At 33.6% G+C, this 19,610-nt stretch overlaps 1 protein-coding gene across 1 annotated transcript in view; it reads left to right on the plus strand.

Annotated features, from left to right (window-relative positions):
- The first annotated feature begins 3,544 nt into the window (after nucleotides 1-3,544).
- Nucleotides 3,545-19,610, plus strand: part of LOC139842467 (strictosidine-O-beta-D-glucosidase-like) — a 63,835-nt gene continuing 47,769 nt past the window's right edge. The window contains 5 exon segments of the mRNA XM_071832605.1: nucleotides 3,545-3,643; nucleotides 3,751-3,820; nucleotides 3,959-4,017; nucleotides 4,540-4,615; nucleotides 6,236-6,401. Of these exon segments, the coding sequence (XP_071688706.1) occupies nucleotides 3,545-3,643; nucleotides 3,751-3,820; nucleotides 3,959-4,017; nucleotides 4,540-4,615; nucleotides 6,236-6,401 (470 nt within the window).

Genomic DNA, 19,610 nt, shown 5'->3' on the forward strand with positions numbered 1-19,610 from the left:
CTATTATGGACAAAATCCGTATGGACATATTAAATAATCCAGGACAAAGGACAATTAACCCATGGGCATAAAACTAAAATCAACACGTCAAACATCGTGATTACGGAAGTTTAAATAAGCATAATTCTTTTATTTCATATTTAATTTCCTTTATTTTATATTTAATTGCACTTCTAATTATCGCATTTTTATTGTTATTGTATTTAATTGCACTTTTAATTATCGTACTTTTTAATTATCGCAAGTTTATTTTATCGCACTTTTATTATTCGCAATTTCATTATCGTTATTTACTTTACGCTTTAAATTAAGTCTTGTATTTATTTATTATTTTACATTTGGTTTTAACTGCGACTAAAGTTTTAAAATCGACAAACCGGTCATTAAACGGTAAAAACCCCCCTTTATAACAATAATATTACTTATATATGTATTTGTATTTTTATAAAAGTAAACTAATATAGCGTTAAGCTTTGTTTAAAGATTTTCCCTGTGAAACGAACCGGACTTACTAAAAACTACACTACTGTACGATTAGGTACACTGCCTATAAGTGTTGTAGCAAGGTTTAAGTATATCCATTCTCTAAATAAATAAATATCTTGTGTAAAATTGTATCGTATTTATTAGTATTTCCTGCTAAAAATTAATATTATTTTATATCCCTTAGCTTTAACTATCAGGATTAAAGCTTAATGTTTACATGCATACGCTATTGATAGCATTCGTGATTTTCAACTTATATTATGTCGCAAGTTATTTCATTTATACTTTACAACTTCTGTAAACTTAAACTAGTTGTCGAACCGTTTGGTAACTTAAAACTTTGCAAGTCATACACGTTTCAAATGAATGCGACATAATTTTGGTCAAACGCGTCTCATTTAGGGACTATGACCACGTAACTGGACCTAAGTTGACGGCGCCGTCAATGGTGATTTTGTCGGGTCGTCACATCCCCTCTTTGGAATCAGCCTCCAACTTTCCTTTAAAACTTCTATCACGACGATCCAAGCGTCTTATTCTCTTAGCTTGTTTCTCAGTTAGCTTTTTGAGATCAGCAGCTTCTTTCTTCGATTTCTCAAGTTCAGTGGTCAATTCACCCGCTTTAGCTTTCAAATCATTAACCTCATTCTTCTTCTCCTTGTTTTAGGCAGTTAAATCATCAACTTTATTAACCAGGCCGAGCACAGTGGCCTGAAGGTTCACAAAAACAGGATCGGTAGTTGCAAGAGCCAACGAACTACCCTCCTGTATAGAAACAACTTGTGGTGGTTGAACTTGTTGAGTTGGTTAAGTAGGTGGCACTGGAGGTGCTTGAGATTGTTGAGTTATAGGCACCTTAGTTTGAGGAGTAGCAGTTTGAGATGCTGAAGCTCCATCCTCCTTACATGTGCCCTCTTCCTCTTCGGCCTCCTCAATGGTTCATTCTTCGGAACCTCCCTCCTTTTCAATGACATCAAAATATCACCACCTTCAGTCACATCAACCTCGTCCTCCAAAGTATAATTCTCCAAGTTATCAGCAATCCGAGCAGACTGAGAACCAACTTCTCGAACCTCTTCTTCATCATCCGACTCCGTAAGCACCGGAGCAATATCTTCCTTACCTGAATCACTATCGTCGTTCCTCCACATTCTAGGATTACGTGCCACATAATCAGCCTTCAACAGATGTCCAAACAATGGACGATTCGGTGGAGCCGGCTTACCCCTGTAAAAGATCTTTCTTCTCACCATCTCATCAGTCATAATGTTTAACTCAATACGATCTGAATCCTCCTTGATGAGCTCGTTATGTTGAGAATCTATCACAAGCTGAAAAAATCTCGGATATAACAGATAGGGATCAGACTTAAATTTGTTATTCTCCACCAAGTAATCAAACACCATGCCAGAGAAGTTGAACGGCAAGTTCAGAATCAAAGCAACCATAGTTGACTGCATCACTGAGTTCAGTTCATCATGACCTTCTCTCCCTGAGCTTAAACGGTGACTACAACATGAGCGAGATAACGAAATGTCGGACAAAACCCATACTTAAGCACCTTTGACTTGGTCAAATCCCCAGTATAACCAGCTCTTTGGAGACAACCTTTAACCAGTCCCATATTTAACCTGCTCTTCATCTCAGCAAAGTCACTGAATTCCCATAACCTTCGGATGTGCCCTTCAGTAACAACAATAGGCTTCCCTTGAACAGTGCTATTCAAAACATCTACCCGACGATCACCATCCATTGTTTTAGAAAGAGACACGTTCTTCCAGAACTCACGTTGATGTGAGATATAAGCAGGCACATCATGAAAGATTGCCTTGTAGATGTGAGACCTCTCTAAAAACTCCATAATCCCATGATAATCAGCTAGAGACTCAATCTTGTTCAAATTAGCCAGCATGTTGTTGTTGCGACCCACCTGAAGCTCGTTGTTGTGTTCAGTGGCCTTCTTCGATCTAGACTTAGTCACACGCCTTGGTTTAGATCTCTTGTCAGCACGAGGACGATCGGAACCAGAGCCGATAGCCTCAGCAGTGGTACTGGAAGAACGTGTATCCGTGCGGTTGTAGTAACCGGGTGATGTAACCGTACGGTTGCAGTGTGCAACCGTACGGTTGTATTCTTGGTCAAATCTGGGCAGTAAACTGCACAAAAACTAGGGTTTTGGCTTTGATTGGTTCTAGCACTCGATCTGGATCAAAAAGTTAATGTTTTTAACGTTCAAAACACTCATTTTGATCAGATTAACACTTTGATTTAACAAAAACACAAACAAACACTTAAAAAATCTTAGATTTAGTGATTTTTCAACAAAAACACCAAACCCCAAACTTTTTAATCGATTTTGACACAAAACCGATCATTTAATCAATCACACAAGCTCTGATACCACTTGTAGGATCGTGTAAACCGGATTAAACGATCTTGTATTCAATATCTAGTGCGAAAAAACTCGATATTGGGTTTTATATTCAAAACACACAATATTACTTTGATCTTGATATGATAATCGACTTTTAGGTGATAAAGATCAACCAAAACGAATGCTACAAGATTAGGGAAGTTTAAACGTTTAGGATAGGTTAGGATTCGTAACCCTAACAATGAACCTGTAATTCCCATTATATATACACAGCATGTGCAACCGTGCGGTTGCATTCTGCAACCGTGCGGTTGCCTAGTGTACCCGTACGGATGCATTCCTGCATCCGTGCGGTTGCATTCCAATAGTGAAAGTTAAACGTTAAAGCATTTCGACTTGATCGTAATGAACTCGGGGGCTATAATGCACCAACAACAGTGATACAAAATAATATAATTAAAAACAGTACAAAAAGTAAGTGTATCATTTGACAACAAGAGGGTATTAATTTACCCTTTAGAATGTTACTCCTTGTTCACAAGTTTATATATAAATATGGAGCAAATGAGCTTTGTCCAACATAATGAATATTCATCTTTACAAACCTAATTACTCTTATTGTATGTTTCCTCTTGAACCAACTTACATATCATAGTTTGATATTTATTAATTACGAGTAAAAAGATGGTTGAGTTTGATCGTAGTTGCAGCAATGCTTCTGATATCAAACGTATCGACTTTCCAGATGATTTCGTTTTTGGCGTAGGATCATCTGCTTATCAGGTATATATAAGCGATTGTGCGCGCATTCATGACTATAATAAACGTATATTTTATAGATAATAATTGATAATTGATTCTATCTAATTGTGTCATGTCTATTTGTTAAGGTTGAAGGTAGTTGGAGGGCAGATGGGAAAGGTTTAAGTATTTGGGATACTTTCGCTTTGCGACACCCTGGTACTTTGTTTCCGATATATATTATCATATATGATGATACTCCGATATATGTTCTTCGTATCTAATGAAGTTTTAATTTTGCAATTTGAGTCGTTTAAGATGAGACGTTATTACTTATTATGATCATGATCATTGCAGATAAGATTGAAGGAGGTGCAAATGGATGCCATAGTAATGAAAATTATTCAAGAATGAAGGTAAAGATGGCGTACATGACGACAAATCAAGTATTTTTAATTATTACTGCTATAATTAAGTCTAAATAACATCTAATTTTCTGCACAATTTGAAGGGGCCACCGGACCACAGACTCTTTGATTACTAATAAAAACAATAAATGATTGTAATTTAATTGAAGAGTTTAATGATATTTAATAATTATCACTTACAAATATACAATTACTTTAAAACATATATAAATAAATCAATCAAAGTTGTTTTTATTTATCTCCGCTATTTTTCTCTCATCATGTGATTGGTACACATCATTGTGTAAATTTTCAATATGTACACTTTAATATTTCTCAACATTGGTAAGGCTCCGTTTGGCTCACGGAATTTAATGAGATTTCGGCGAAATTAGAATTGAATTTAGACATGACGCGCGTCTAGATTCGATTCCAATTCCGCCGGAATCCCATTGGATTCCGTGAGTCAAACGAAAGTTTATTATTTCTCTGATTGGTGTAATTTGACATCTATGTAAACAAACTAAATAGGAAGACGTTCAATTGTTGAAGAAAATGGGTATCAACTCTTATAGATTCTCTATTTCATGGTCAAGAATACTACCAGGTACTTGAAATAGCATTTTTTTATTTTTTTCAATTTATATTGCTTACAAACTCAAGGACCAATTACTTTGATATGGAGTATTTAGTTAGGGATGTAAATGAGAGTTACTCCTACTCGATTTGTTAAATGTTTGATTCAATCCGAGGTTAAACGGGCTCGAGCTTGAACATACTTTGAAGATCATTTACCAAACGAGCTCGGGCTCTAGTTTCTTATATCAAACTCGAACAAACTCTCAAGCATAAATGAGTTTTTTCTATATAGATATACGTTAATGTCACTTTTTATTTTTATTATATTACAATTATATAATATACATTACATATAATCACACAAAATATAATTATTGTATATAATGCTTATAATTAATGTAAAATCTATTACATGTAGTTAGAAATGCCAAAAAAAAAATAAAAATAAAAAAAAATGAGATTTATACTTATAATTAAATTGAATAATAATTTAATAATAATAATAATAGTAATAGTAAAAATAATAATAGTGATAATAATAATAATAATAATAATAATAATAATAATAATAATAATAATAATAATATTAATAATAAAATAATAATAATAATAACATTGACAATAACAATTATCAATTATCAATTATCAATTATCAATTATGAATAGTATAATAATAATAATAATAATAATAATAATAATAATAATAATAATAATAATAATAATAATAAAACATAATATCATATACGGAGTAATTAATAAGCCAAACTGAAGCTCTTCTAATTTTAATACGAGGTGAGCTCGAGCCTAGTCGAGCTTCATCTCAACTCGGTTTAGCTCATTAAAACTCTTATTTTAGTCATCAAATGTATCACCTTTAGAGTAATACTCCGTTACAGGTTCTATATATCATGATTCAAAAAAATTATATATATAGTTAAATGTTCAAACGAGAATTACAAAAAAAAAAAGTATGAAACTTGTGATAACTTTTAAATTATAAATTTTTTGCATGTAACAATATATCACATGTGAATTGTAAAATAGTTATAAAAATACTTTAAAGTTATCTATCAATAAACTTTTATTTAATTCATGTTAGTGTTTGCACACATATTTATGACTATGTGAACATTTTATAATTAACCTATATATATATATATATATATATATATATATATATATATATATATATATATATATATATATATATATATATATATATATATATATATATATATATATATATATGTTTTATAGGTTTTAACATTTGATTGTCATTGATATCAGCATTAGGTAATAACTTTATGTAAATTATTGCATTTACATGTAAAAATAAAAAATAAAAAAAATAGTGCAAGTAAAAAGTTTCATAGTTCTGTATTGTTGTTCAATTGTTCAAATTCTCATAATTCTGTATTGCTTTTTTTTTTTTTTTTTTCAAAAAGTAAAATTTTGTGAACACGAAAAGAGATCAACCGGAAGCCCGATCCATACAACACGAACTATAGTCCAGTTACATACACGATTCTGGATGCTATAGAAGTTGACTCAAAACAAGTTGCTAAGGGCGCAACTCAATAGTATACACGAAAAAATCTTATAGTCAAGCATGTACTTCATATTAAAATATGTTTTCGTGAATAAATAGGTGGAAAGGTGAGCATGGGTACATCTACAGAAGGGATCAACCACTACAACAAGTTGATAGATGAATTACTAGCTAATGGGATTCAGCCATTTGTCACTTTATTCCATTGGGATCTTCCAAATGCTTTAGAAGAAGAGTACATGGGTTTTTTGAGTTCTAAAATTGTGTAAGTATTTGCTATTTACTTTCAGGAATAATATACCTCACCGCACAAATCCTTTTCATATTTATCATTAAATTTTCTTCCAAAATAACACTTTCTTCACATAACTAAACCATGACATCCATGTCACACTCCATATAAAAACGAAGACCCACTATATAATTTAATAGAGATTATACATTTAGCGGTCACTCAAATTTGTCAAAATTGTTATAATTCAGTAGGCTTATAACTACCTTTAGTGATTTGATTCTTGATGTTATAATTCAGTAGGCTTATAACTACCTTTAGTGATTTGATTCTTGATTTAGAATACTAATAATGAAGTGTAAGAACAAAGATGATAATGGAGAGAAAGAAAGAAACACTTTGTAAGTGTGAGAAATGGTGCAAGTTTAATGTTTGCATTCATGAGTATTTATAGCCTAAAATCTCAATATAAAAATACATACTTTGTGTACTAAAATTGACTATATGTATACACCAAAATTGACTATCCATATCTATATTATTATTATTATTATAACACTCCCCCTTGGATAGCAATTTTATTTTGTTGAAGATCAACTATAAATTACTGCCTCGTTAAAAACCTTGCTAAAGAAAACCCAGTGGGAAAAAACTTTAGCTAAGGGAAAAAGAGTGCAGCATGGAGTTGACTCCCCCTCAAGTAGACATCGCTTCAGCTGTTACATCTTTTGAACATGTCTCATGCCAATGTTATGAACGTGTGTTCTGAAAATAGCAGTTGGAAGTGCTTTCGTGAAAAGATCAGCAGAGTTTTTGCTGGATTGAACATATCTCATTTCAATCTCGTTGTCCTTAATGAGATTTTGAGTGTATGAGAAGAATCTAGGAGGTATGTGTTTGGTTCGGTCACTTTTGATATACCCTTCTTTCATCTGTGCTATGCAAGCTGCATTATCTTCATAGAGAATTGTTGGACTTTTATCGCGTTCTAGTCCACAAGAATCAGTAATGATTTGTGTCATTGATCTCAACCAAAAACATTCCCGAGTAGCTTCATGTAATGCAATCACTTCGGCATGATTTGACGATGTAGCAACAAGTGTTTGTTTTTGAGAACGCCATGATATTGCAGTACCTCCATTTAGGAATACATATCCAGTTTGAGATTTAGCTTTATGTGGATCAGATAAATAACCTGCATCTGCATAACCAACCAAATCTTGTTTTGATTCGTTAGAATAAAATAATCCTAAATCAGTAGTTCCTCGAAGGTATCGAAATATGTGTTTGATCCCATTCCAGTGTCTTTTGGTAGGAGCAGAGCTGAACCTTGCCAACAAATTAACTGCAAAAGAAATGTCAGGTCTTGTACAATTTGTAAGATACATAAGAGCTCCAATTGCACTAAGATATGGTACTTCTGGTCCAAGAATATCTTCATGATCTTCACATGGACGAAATGGATCAGTTTCAACATTGAGTGATCTAACAACCATAGGAGTACTTAATGGTTTTGCCTTGTCCATATTGAAACGTTTCAAAATCTTTTCAGTATATGTTGTTTGATGTACAAGTAAACCATTAGGCATATGCTCAATTTGTAAACCAAGGCAATACTTGGTTTTTCCGAGATCTTTCATTTCAAATTCTTTCTTTAGAAGTTGAATGGCTTCATAGATCTCTTTATTTGTACCTATGATGTTAAGATCATCAACATAAACAGCTATGATCACATATCCGGATGTTTTTTTCTTAATGAAAACACAAGGGCAAGTAAGGTTATTTGTATACCCTTTGCATATCAAGTAATCACTTAATCGGTTATACCACATACGTCCCGATTGTTTTAACCCATATAAAGATCTTTGTAATTTAATCGAATACATTTCTTTGGGTTTTGCATTTGATGCTTCTGGTACCTTAAATCCTTCAGGTATCTTCATATATATATCACTATCAAGTGATCCATATAGATAAGCAGTCACAACATCCATGAGATGCATTTCTAAATTTTTAGAAACTGCCAGACTGATTAAGTACCTAAAAGTAATTGCATCCATAACAGGAGAATAAGTTTCTTCATAATCAATTCCCGGTCTTTGAGAAAAACCTTGAGCTACAAGTCTAGCTTTATACCTTGTAACTTCATTTTTCTCATTTCTTTTTCGGACAAAAATCCATCTGTATCCTACAGGTTTCACATCTTTAGGAGTGAGAATGATGGATCCGAAAACTTTTCTTTTATTGAGTGATTCTAATTCAGCTCGTATTGCTTCTTTCCATTGAGCCCAATCATGTCTATTTTGACATTCAACCATAGATGTTGGTTCTGGATCATCATCATTATTCATGATGTCATATGCAACATTAAATGAAAATTTATCATCAAGATTTTTCATTTCATTTCGGTTCCATAATATTTTTGAATATGCATAATTGATTGCAATTTCTGTATTGACATCATCAATCTCCTCTGCAGTAGGAGTACTGATTTGTGGTTCTTCTTGAACACTTTCTTTTACTTCATTATCAGCTGCTTTTCTTTTTCGAGGATTTTTATCCTTTGAACCGATTGGTCTTCCACGTTTCTGACGTGGCAAAGATTCATGAGTGACGTTATTGCCAGCTTTTGGAATTTCAATTCGAGCTGGAGTATTTACTGCTGGTATATATGATTTTGTCACCGTTTTTGTATCTGTAAATGCATCAGGCAATTGATTTGCAAGTTCTTGTATATGCATTATCTTTTGAACTTCTGTCTCGCATTCTTTTGTGCGAGGATCAAGATACTTTAATTGAGGTTCACACCATGAAACATCATTTTCTTTATTTTTCATTTCTCCCCCTAATCTAGGGAACAATGTTTCATTAAAATGACAATCAGCAAAACGTGCTGTAAAAACGTCACCTGTCATAGGTTCAATATACCTTAATATTGAAGATGTTTCATATCCAACATATATTCCCAACCTCCTTTGAGGACCCATTTTTGTACGTTGTGGTGTCGCAATTGGAACATACACTGCACAACCAAATGTTCTAAGATGGGAAATATTTGGCTCTTGACCAAAAGCAAGTTGTAGGGGGGAATATTTATGACTTGCACTTGGTCTGATACGAATCAATGCAGCAGCATGTAAAATTGCATGACCCCATATAGATACAGGGAGTTTTGTTCTCATTATCAATGGTCTAGCGATTAACTGTAAACGTTTAATCAATGACTCGGCTAAACCATTTTGTGTATGCACATGAGCAACAGAATGTTCAACAACAATTCCTATAGACATGCAATAGTCATTAAATGCTTGAGATGTAAATTCACCAGCATTATCAAGTCTCACCCTTTTAATGGTGTAATCAGGAAAATGAGCTCTCAATTTAATAATTTGGGCAAGAAATTTTGCAAATGCCACATTACGGCTTGATAACAGACAAACATGAGACCATCTGCTAGATGCGTCTATTAGAACCATGAAATATCTAAATGGTCCACATGGTGGATGAATTGGTCCACATATATCACCTTGAATTCTTTCAAGAAACATTGGTGATTCTTTCTCAACCTTAAGTGGTGAGGGTCTAGTTATCAATTTTCCAAGAGAGCAAGATGTACATGGAACCATTGTATCATGATGGATTTTTCTATCCTTTAGTGGATGTCCATGAGTACATTCAATAATCCTTTTCATCATTGTTGATCCTGGATGGCCTAATCTGTTATGCCATAAACTGAATACACCAGGATCAATATATTTTTCGTTAACTACCATATGTATTTCTGGTACATTTATATGTGTATAATGTAATCCAGAACTAAGTCTTGGCAGTTTTTCAACCACATGACTCTTGTCAGTGATACTTAAATATTTCTCATTTTCTGTTGTCACTGACTGATAATCATACCCGTTAAGGTATATGTCGGAGAAACTCAATAAATTTCTGCTTGACTTGGGAGAAAATAAGGCATCATTTATTAAAAATTTTGTACCATTTGGTAGTATGAAATTTGCCTTTCCTATCCCTTTTATCAAGTTAGCAGGTCCTGATATTGTATGTATAGTTCCTTCCGTTGGTTTTAGATCAATAAAATATTTCTCGGATTTAAGTATAGTGTGTGTAGTTCCACTGTCTGCTATACAGAGATCTCCACCACTTGATTGATGTTGTATTCCAGCAAAATTCATATTGAACTTCATATATAAGAAATAAATAGTGAGTACATTAATATTACACAATATTTTAAACGCAAATAGATAGTACTGAAACATTTAGCAAACATAATGACAAAGACAGACGATATTAAATCGTTTATTTTTCAAAAAACACACAACTTAAACATTCAAGAAATCTTCATATAAATCAGATGGTTTCTCAGTGACTGTTGGATCAATATTATCCACAAAATTTACTTCCTTTTCTTTACCTTTCAGCGAATCCTGATACATCTTAACAAGATGTTTAGATGTTCGGCAAGTATTAGCCCAGTGGCCCATTCTACCACATCTGTAGCAAGATTCTTCAGAATTTTTAGAAGAATTTTCTTCAACATCTTGTTTAATGGGCTTGTTTTGTGGTTGATATTTATATTTTCGTGGATTACTATTTCTTTGACCACCACGGCCACGACCACGACCACGTCCACGCCCATTACCATTACCATAAGGATGGTTTCTACCATAGTTATGGCTTTTGGCATGATGATGGTGATGGTTATTATAACCACGACCTTGCCCGCGTCCTTGTCCCTGTTTATAATTATTTGCAGTATTTGCTTCAGGGATTGCAAGTGTACCAGTAGGACGGGATTGCTGATTTTTCATTAATAGCTCATCATTTTGCTCTGCAACTAAGAGATATGAATTAAGTTCAGGATATGTTTTGAACTTTAGCATTCTCAAATTTCTTTGCACTGTGATGTTTGCAGCATTCATTGTGGAGAAAGTTTTCTCCATCATGTCTGCATCACTAATTTCATGTCCACAGAATTTAAGTTGTGAACATGTATTATACAGAGCTGAGCTGTATTCATTTACTTTCTTAAAGTCTTGGAACCTTAATGTTCTCCATTGTTCCATTGCAGCTGGAAGTAAAATTTCTCTTTGATTATTGAATCTGCTTTTGAGACCTTCCCATAAAACATGGGGATCTTCTACAGTCACATAATTATTTTGTAAGCATTCATCAATATGTTGATGAATAAAGCAACATGCCGTAGCTTGTTCTTTTTCAGAACAAGTGTTGTTTTTATTTATGGTTTCAAGAATGCCCATTGATTTAAGATGCATTTTTACTTTTATAACCCATGGCATGTAGTTGTTTCCAGTTGATTCTAAAGGAGTAAATTTAAGCTTTTCCAGATTCGACATTTTCTATTATCAAAAATTAAAACAAACATCATGATAAATTAGAGTCAATTTATATTCATAAGTATATAAACATTAAACATAAATTTAATATAACATAAATGATAAGTAGGTGACAGTGTCGACCATGTGTAAGCAATCATAAATAAATGTTATATAACAAAAATATAAATATTAGTAAACATAAATGAAAATTTGGCGACAGTGTCGACCATATATTTTTTCAGGTGGTATAACCGACCTATATCATTCTGGTGGTATAACCGACCATATATCATTTTGGTGGTATAACCGACCATATATCATTTTGGTGGTATAACCGACCATATATCATTTTGGTGGCAGAGCCAACCATATTTAGTATTAAGATTATCGTGCTGATAACGTGTTATAATTCAGTAGGCTTATAACTACCTTTAGTGATTTGATTCTTGATGTTATAATTCAGTAGGCTTATAACTACCTTTAGTGATTTGATTCTTGATTTAGAATACTAATAATGAAGTGTAAGAACAAAGATGATAATGGAGAGAAAGAAAGAAACACTTTGTAAGTGTGAGAAATGGTGCAAGTTTAATGTTTGCATTCATGAGTATTTATAGCCTAAAATCTCAATATAAAAATACATACTTTGTGTACTAAAATTGACTATATGTATACACCAAAATTGACTATCCATATCTATATTATTATTATTATTATAACAAAAATGTTTTTATAAGGCATTCATATTTCAAAATGTTTTTATAAATCATCTATAATTCAAAATGTTTTTGTGGGTCACTTAAATTTACTGTTTGTCAACCCAATTGATCGTAGAGAGTCGAATCATTGCCCGATTTTGCTTAGGGATCGGGTTATTGACTTTGGCCCGAAGCCTTTTAAAGTCTTTGATGAATGGTTCAACAAGGTAGGAGTGGACAAGGTAATTCTTGAAGCTTGGGGTAAAGGGTTACACGGTTCTAGAAGGGATTGCATTTTTTGAGATAGGTTAAAAAATGTTAAAAAAAGAGTTGAAGACTTGGAGTAAAAATGAATTCGGGAACTTGGACGCGGAGATAAATGAGTTAAAAGGAAGGGCTTCTAGATTGAAAAACTTAGTCGAATTGGGGGTGATAAGTGATGATGACCGGGCAACATGGTTAGAAACTCGGAGACAATGGATTGAAAAAGAAAAAACTAAGACGGGCATGATGAAACAAAAGGCTCGTGTCCGGTGGATTCTAGAGGGAGATGAAAATTCAAAGTACCTCCACTCTTCTATCCGAAGGAAATAAAATAAATGTAATATTCGCGGCTTGAACATAAATGGGTCATGGAACGAGGAACCTTCGGAGGTAAAAAAAACACTATACTTGCGCATTATAAAAACATTTTCGGCGAAAAAACACCAACCCACCATCATTGTGGGCCACGTTTGGGGTCGATAATTGGCCTGATGCTGCGAACAATAACAGACCACATGGGGCTGCACAACAGGCTATTGTACTTGCTCCTGTTGTGGTTCAGAATGCAGCTATTGGGCCTTCGGATCAGGCCATGGCTGCTGGACGAACTGGTTTGGTTGGGCCTGCGGTTAATTGCGAGCAGTTTGGGCCTGAGAGGGAAGATCAAAATTCAAGCAGTAGGCTTAATGCACACTCATTTCACAATGGGACGGGTCTGAACAGGCTATCAAAGGTGGAGTCAAATGCATTAGAAGAGAAGTTTAGCGAAGCTGAAATATGGGAGGCGATCAAAGGATGTGGTAGTTCGAAGGCACCCGGTCCGGATGGGTTTAATATGGGATTTTACAAGAAATTTTGGTAAGTTATTAAGAAGATTTAGTTGAGGCGATTAATTTGTTTTGGGAACACGACGAGATCTCTAAGGGGTGCAATGCCTCATTTATCACATTGGTTCCCAAAAAGTCGGATCCCCTTTTACTTAAGTGACTATCGACCAATTAGTTTGATAGGTAGTTACTATAAGGTCATCGCGAAGCTTCTCTCAAACCGACTCAAAAAGGTGGTCCTTAACCTTGTTGGTACTGAACAAAGTGCGTTTATAAAAGGGCGGAATATCTTGGATGGTGTACTTATCGCTAATGAAACTCTTTCTATTCTAAAACGTAAAAGTTTTATCTTCAAGGTTGATTTTGAAAAGGCTTTTGATAGCCTCAATTGGGATTTCTTAATCGAAGTAATGAGCATTATGGGATTTGGGTCAAAATAGAGAAAGTGGATTCTCTCATGTTTCAAATCGGCCTCCATCTCAATCCTCGTCAACGGTTCACCCACTAGTGAATTTAGTCTAGCAAGGGGGTTAGACAAGGCGACCCACTCTCTCCCTTTCTTTTTATTCTTGCAATGGAAGGGCTAGATGTGTTAACTAAAAATGCGGTCGAAAAGAAAATGTTCTCGGGGGTGGAAGTAGGTGTGGACAAAGTTATGATATCACATCTACAATACGCGAATGATACAAATTTTTTTGAAGCCTGGAATGAAGGGAATGTTCGTAACCTCTTGAAACTACTCAAATGTTTCGAATTAACTTCGGGTCTTAAGGTAAATTATCACAAAAGTAACTTAATCGGTATAGGGTAGAAAACGTGGAGGTTGAGAATATGGCTAGTTTATTCGGGTGCAAGGTTGGTTCAACCCCTTTCATGTATCTTGGACTCCCCGTTGGTGGTAATATGAAAAAGGAGGAGAGTTGGAAATCGGTTGTATGTAAATTCGAGAAAAGACTTTCGGACTGGAAGGCTCGTACGGTATCTTTTGGTGGACGTTTAACACTTGTTAAAGCGGTACTCAATAGTCTCCCGGTGTACTACTTCTCGCTCTTCCGCACTCCGCCATGTGTGATTAAACGTCTTGAGAGTGTAAGAATGTAAGACGTTCATTTTTTTGGGGCGGGTCGGGTAATAAGTCAAAAATGTCTTGGGTCAAATGGGACGATACGATTCTACCTTATTGTGAGGGCGGGCTAAATTTGGGTTCTCTTAAATGTAAAAATATGGCTTTGATTGGCACATGGTGGTGGAGGTTTAAAACCGAACCCAACTCTTTGTGGGTCAAAGTCATCTCGAGCATCTATGGTTCTTCAGGTGGACTTACACTTAATGATCCATCTCATTTTGATTCCTTTAAATCAATATGGAATGGCATCATTAAGTGCGGGTTAGACATTGAGAAAACTAACATTCCTTTTAGAAAACTTTTTGTCAAAGATATAGGTGATGGTGCTTCGTCTTCATTTTGGAATGATATTTGGCTGAGAGGAAGCGTTTAAAAATAGATTTAAGTGATTGGCGAAACTATAAAATGACTTGGTGGTCTCGGTTAAGGATCGGTTGAAATGTCCCGTTCTTATTGATTAAAAACGTTCCATATTAATTGATTTCGTTGCGAGGTTTTGACCTCTATATGAGACGTTTTTCAAAGACTGCATTCATTTTAAAACAAACCATAACCTTTATTTCATCAATAAAGGTTTAAAAAGCTTTACGTAGATTATCAAATAATGATAATCTAAAATATCCTGTTTACACACGACTATTACATAATGGTTTACAATACAAATATGTTACAACGAAATAAGTTTCTTGAATGCAGTTTTTACACAATATCATACAAGCATGGACTCCAAATCTTGTCCTTATTTAAGTATGCGACAGCGGAAGCTCTTAATAATCACCTGAGAATAAACATGCTTAAAACGTCAACAAAAATATTGGTGAGTTATAGGTTTAACCTATATATATCAAATCGTAACAATAGACCACAAGATTTCATATTTCAATATGCATCCCATACATAAAGATAAAAATCATTCATATGGTGAACACCTGGTAACCGACATTAACAAGATGCATATATAAGAATATCCCCATCATTCCGGGACACCCTTCGGATATGATATAAATTTCGAAGTACTAAAGCATCTGGTACTTTGGATGGGGTTTGTTAGGCCCAATAGATCTATCTTTAGGATTCGCGTCAATTAGGGTGTATGTTCCCTAATTCTTAGATTACCAGACTTAATAAAAAGGGGCATATTCGATTTCGATAATTCAACCATAGAATGTAGTTTCACGTACTTGTGTCTATTTTGTAAATCATTTATAAAACCTGCATGTATTCTCATCCCAAAAATATTAGATTTTAAAAGTGGGACTATAACTCACTTTCACAGAAATTTACTTCGTCGGAAAGTAAGACTTGGCCACTGGTCGATTCACGAACCTATAACAAATATGTACATATATATCAAAGTATGTTCAAAATATATTTACAACACTTTTAATACATTTTGATATTTTAAGTTTATTAAGTCAGCTGTCCTCGTTAGTAACCTACAACTAGTTGTCCACAGTTAGATGTACAGAAATAAATCGATATATATTATCTTGAATCAATCCACGACCCAGTGTATACACGTCTCAGGCTAGATCACAACTCAAAGTATATATATTTTTGTAATCAACCTCAACCCTGTATAGCTAACTCCAACATTACTGCATATAGAGTGTCTATGGTTGTTCCAAATAATATATATACATGGGTCGATATGATATGTCAAAACATTTGCATACGTGTCTATGGTATCCCAAGATTACATAATATATTAGAATACATGTATAATACAATATAAGTTAGATAGGATATGATTTGTATAGAATTATTAATATTTCCCGTAGCTACAAAAATAAAAAATATCCAATCTTGTTTTACCCATAACTTCTTCATTTTAAATCCGTTTTGAGTGAATCAAATTGCTATGGTTTCATATTGAACTCTATTTTATGAATCTAAACAGAAAAAGTATAGGTTTATAGTAGGAAATATAAGTTACAAGTCGTTTTTGTAAGAGGTAGTCATTTCAGTCGAAAGAACGACGTCTTGATGACCATTTTGAAAAACATACTTTCACTTTGAGTTTAACCATGATTTTTAGATATAGTTTCATGTTCATAAGAAAAATCATTTTCCCAGATGAACAACTTTTAAATCAAAGTTTATCATAGTTTTTAATTATCAAACCCAACACAGCCCGCGGTGTTACTACGACGGCGTATGTCCAGTTTTACGGTGTTTTTCGTGTTTCCAGGTTTTAAATCATTAAGTTAGCATATCATATAGATATAGAACATGTGTTTAGTTGATTTTAAAAGTCAAGTTAGAAGGATTAACTTTTGTTTGCGAACAAGTTTAGAATTAACTAAACTATGTTCTAGTGATTTCAAGTTTAAACCTTCGAATAAGATAGCTTTATATGTATGAATCGAATGATGTTATGAACATCATTACTACCTCAAGTTTTGTGGATAAATCTACTGGAAAATAGACAAATGGATCTAGCTTAAAAGGATCCTTGGATGGCTTGAAAGTTCTTGAAACAGAATCATGACACGAAAACAGTTCAAGTAAGATTTTCACTCGAAATAAGATTGTTATAGTTGTAGAAATTGAATCAAAGTTTAAATATGAATATTACCTTGAATTAGAAAGATAACCTACTGTAAATAACAAAGGTTCCTTGATCTTAGATGATTACTTGGAATGGATTAGAAAGCTTGGAAGTAGACTTGCAAACATGGAAGTATTCTTGATTTTTATGAAACTATACTTATGGAATTTATGAAGAACACTTAGAACTTGAAGATAGAACTTGAGAGAGATCACTTAGATGAAGAAAATTGAAGAATGAAAGTGTTTGTAGGTGTTTTTGGTCGTTGGTATATGGATTAGATATAAAGAATATGTAATTTTGTTTTCATGTAAATAAGTCATGAATGATTACTAATATTTTTGTAATTTTATGAGATATTTCATGCTAGTTGCCAAATGATGGTTCCCACATGTGTTAGGTAACTCACATGGGCTGCTAAGAGCTGATCATTGGAGTGTATATACCAATAGTACATACATCTAAAAGTTGTGTATTGTACAAGTACGAATACGGGTGCATACGAGTAGAATTGTTGATGAAACTGAACGAGGATGTAATTGTAAGCATTTTTGTTAAGTAGAAGTATTTTGATAAGTGCCTTGAAGTCTTTCAAAAGTGTATGAATATGAAAGGACCCGTTCATATACATTATAAACGATTCACAATAGTTGATTACATTGTGAGGTATTTGACCTCTATATGATACATTTTACAAACATTGCATTCGTTTTTAAAAGACAAACTTTCTTTACATCGAAAATTGACAGGTATGCATACCATTTCATAATATCCACTATCCAACTATAAATTGATTAATAATAATCTTTGATGAACTCAATGACTCGAATGCAACGTTCTTCAAAATATGCTATGAAAGACTCCAAGTAATATCTTTAAAATGAGCAAATGCACAGCGGAAGATTTCTTTAACACTTGAGAATAAACATGCTTTAAAGTGTCAACCAAAAGGTTGGTGAGTTCATTATTTTATCATAATCATTTATTTCCATCATTTTAATAGACCACAAGAATTTCATTTCCAGTTCTCATAAATATACGTCCCATGCGTAGAGACAAAAATAATCATTCATATGGTGAACACCTGGTAACCAACATTAACTAGATACATATAAGAATATCCCCTATCATTCTGGGATCCTCCTTCGGACATGATATAAATTTCGAAGTACTAAAGCATCCGGTACTTTGGATAGGGTTTGTTAGGCCCAATAGATCTATCTTTAGAGTTCGCGTCAATTAGGGTGTGTGTTCCCTAATTCTTAGATTACCAGACTTAATAAAAAGGGGCATATTCGATTTCGATAATTCAACCATATAATGTAGTTTCGATTACTTGTGTCTATTTCGTAAAACATTTATAAAAATTGCGCATGTATTCTCAGCCCAAAAATATATATTGCAAAAGCATTTAAAAAGGGAATAATGAAACTCACGCATATAAATATTATAAAATAGTTAATAAAGCATTTGCATGTATTCTCAGCCCAAAAACGTAAAGAGTAAAAAGGGCAAATGAAACTCACCATACTGTATTTCGTAGTAAAAATACATATAACGTCATTGAACAAGTGCAAGGTTGGCCTCGGATTCACGAACCTAAATTAATTATATATATTTATGTGTTGGTCAATATTTGTCTAACAAATTAGGTCAAGTCATAGTGTACCACAATCCTAATGCTCGAGACTTTTAACAACCCGTCCTAATCCTCCTGGACAAAGTCATCAACATTTGGTCCCATTGCGATGATCGACTCCAAGTAATGTCCTTAACATGAGCAAATGCACAGCGGAAGACTTAATTCATACCTGAGAATAAACATGCTTTAAAACATCAACATAAAGTTGGTGAGATATAGGTTTGATGCTAGCAGCATTATAACTATGGACCACAAGATTTCATATATTTAAACATAATACACTCGCAAGTTTATGTAAAAGTAGTTGAGCACTTGGTAACCATACTTAACATTTAAATCATCGCAGCATATTCTCAAATAATCGCTACACCGTACCAAGTGTAGTATACAGAAACGAATTACTGTGCAACCGTTGAAAACTGGTCGTCCAGCCCGGTTGGGTTTGTCAGGCCCGATAGATCTATCAACAGGATTCGCGTTTACATTCCTCATTTAAATATTAGCTACCAAGTATAAAGAAATATGCCATGGTACAACTCAACATAGAATTTATTTTTGATCACTTGTGTCCATAACGTAAATCATAAAATGCATGTATTCTCATCCCAAAATATTTAGAGTTTAAAAGGGACTATATACTCACCTAATGTATTTTGTAGTAAAAATACATTTATCATCATTGATCAAGTATAAGGTTGACCTCGGGTTCACGAACCTATACCATTTGTATATTTATTAATACATATTCGTAATCGAACAACTATTATATTTTATTATTAATGA

This window comes from Rutidosis leptorrhynchoides, chromosome 4, assembly GCF_046630445.1.
Source record: "Rutidosis leptorrhynchoides isolate AG116_Rl617_1_P2 chromosome 4, CSIRO_AGI_Rlap_v1, whole genome shotgun sequence".
In the NCBI taxonomy this organism is placed as follows: domain Eukaryota; kingdom Viridiplantae; phylum Streptophyta; class Magnoliopsida; order Asterales; family Asteraceae; genus Rutidosis; species Rutidosis leptorrhynchoides.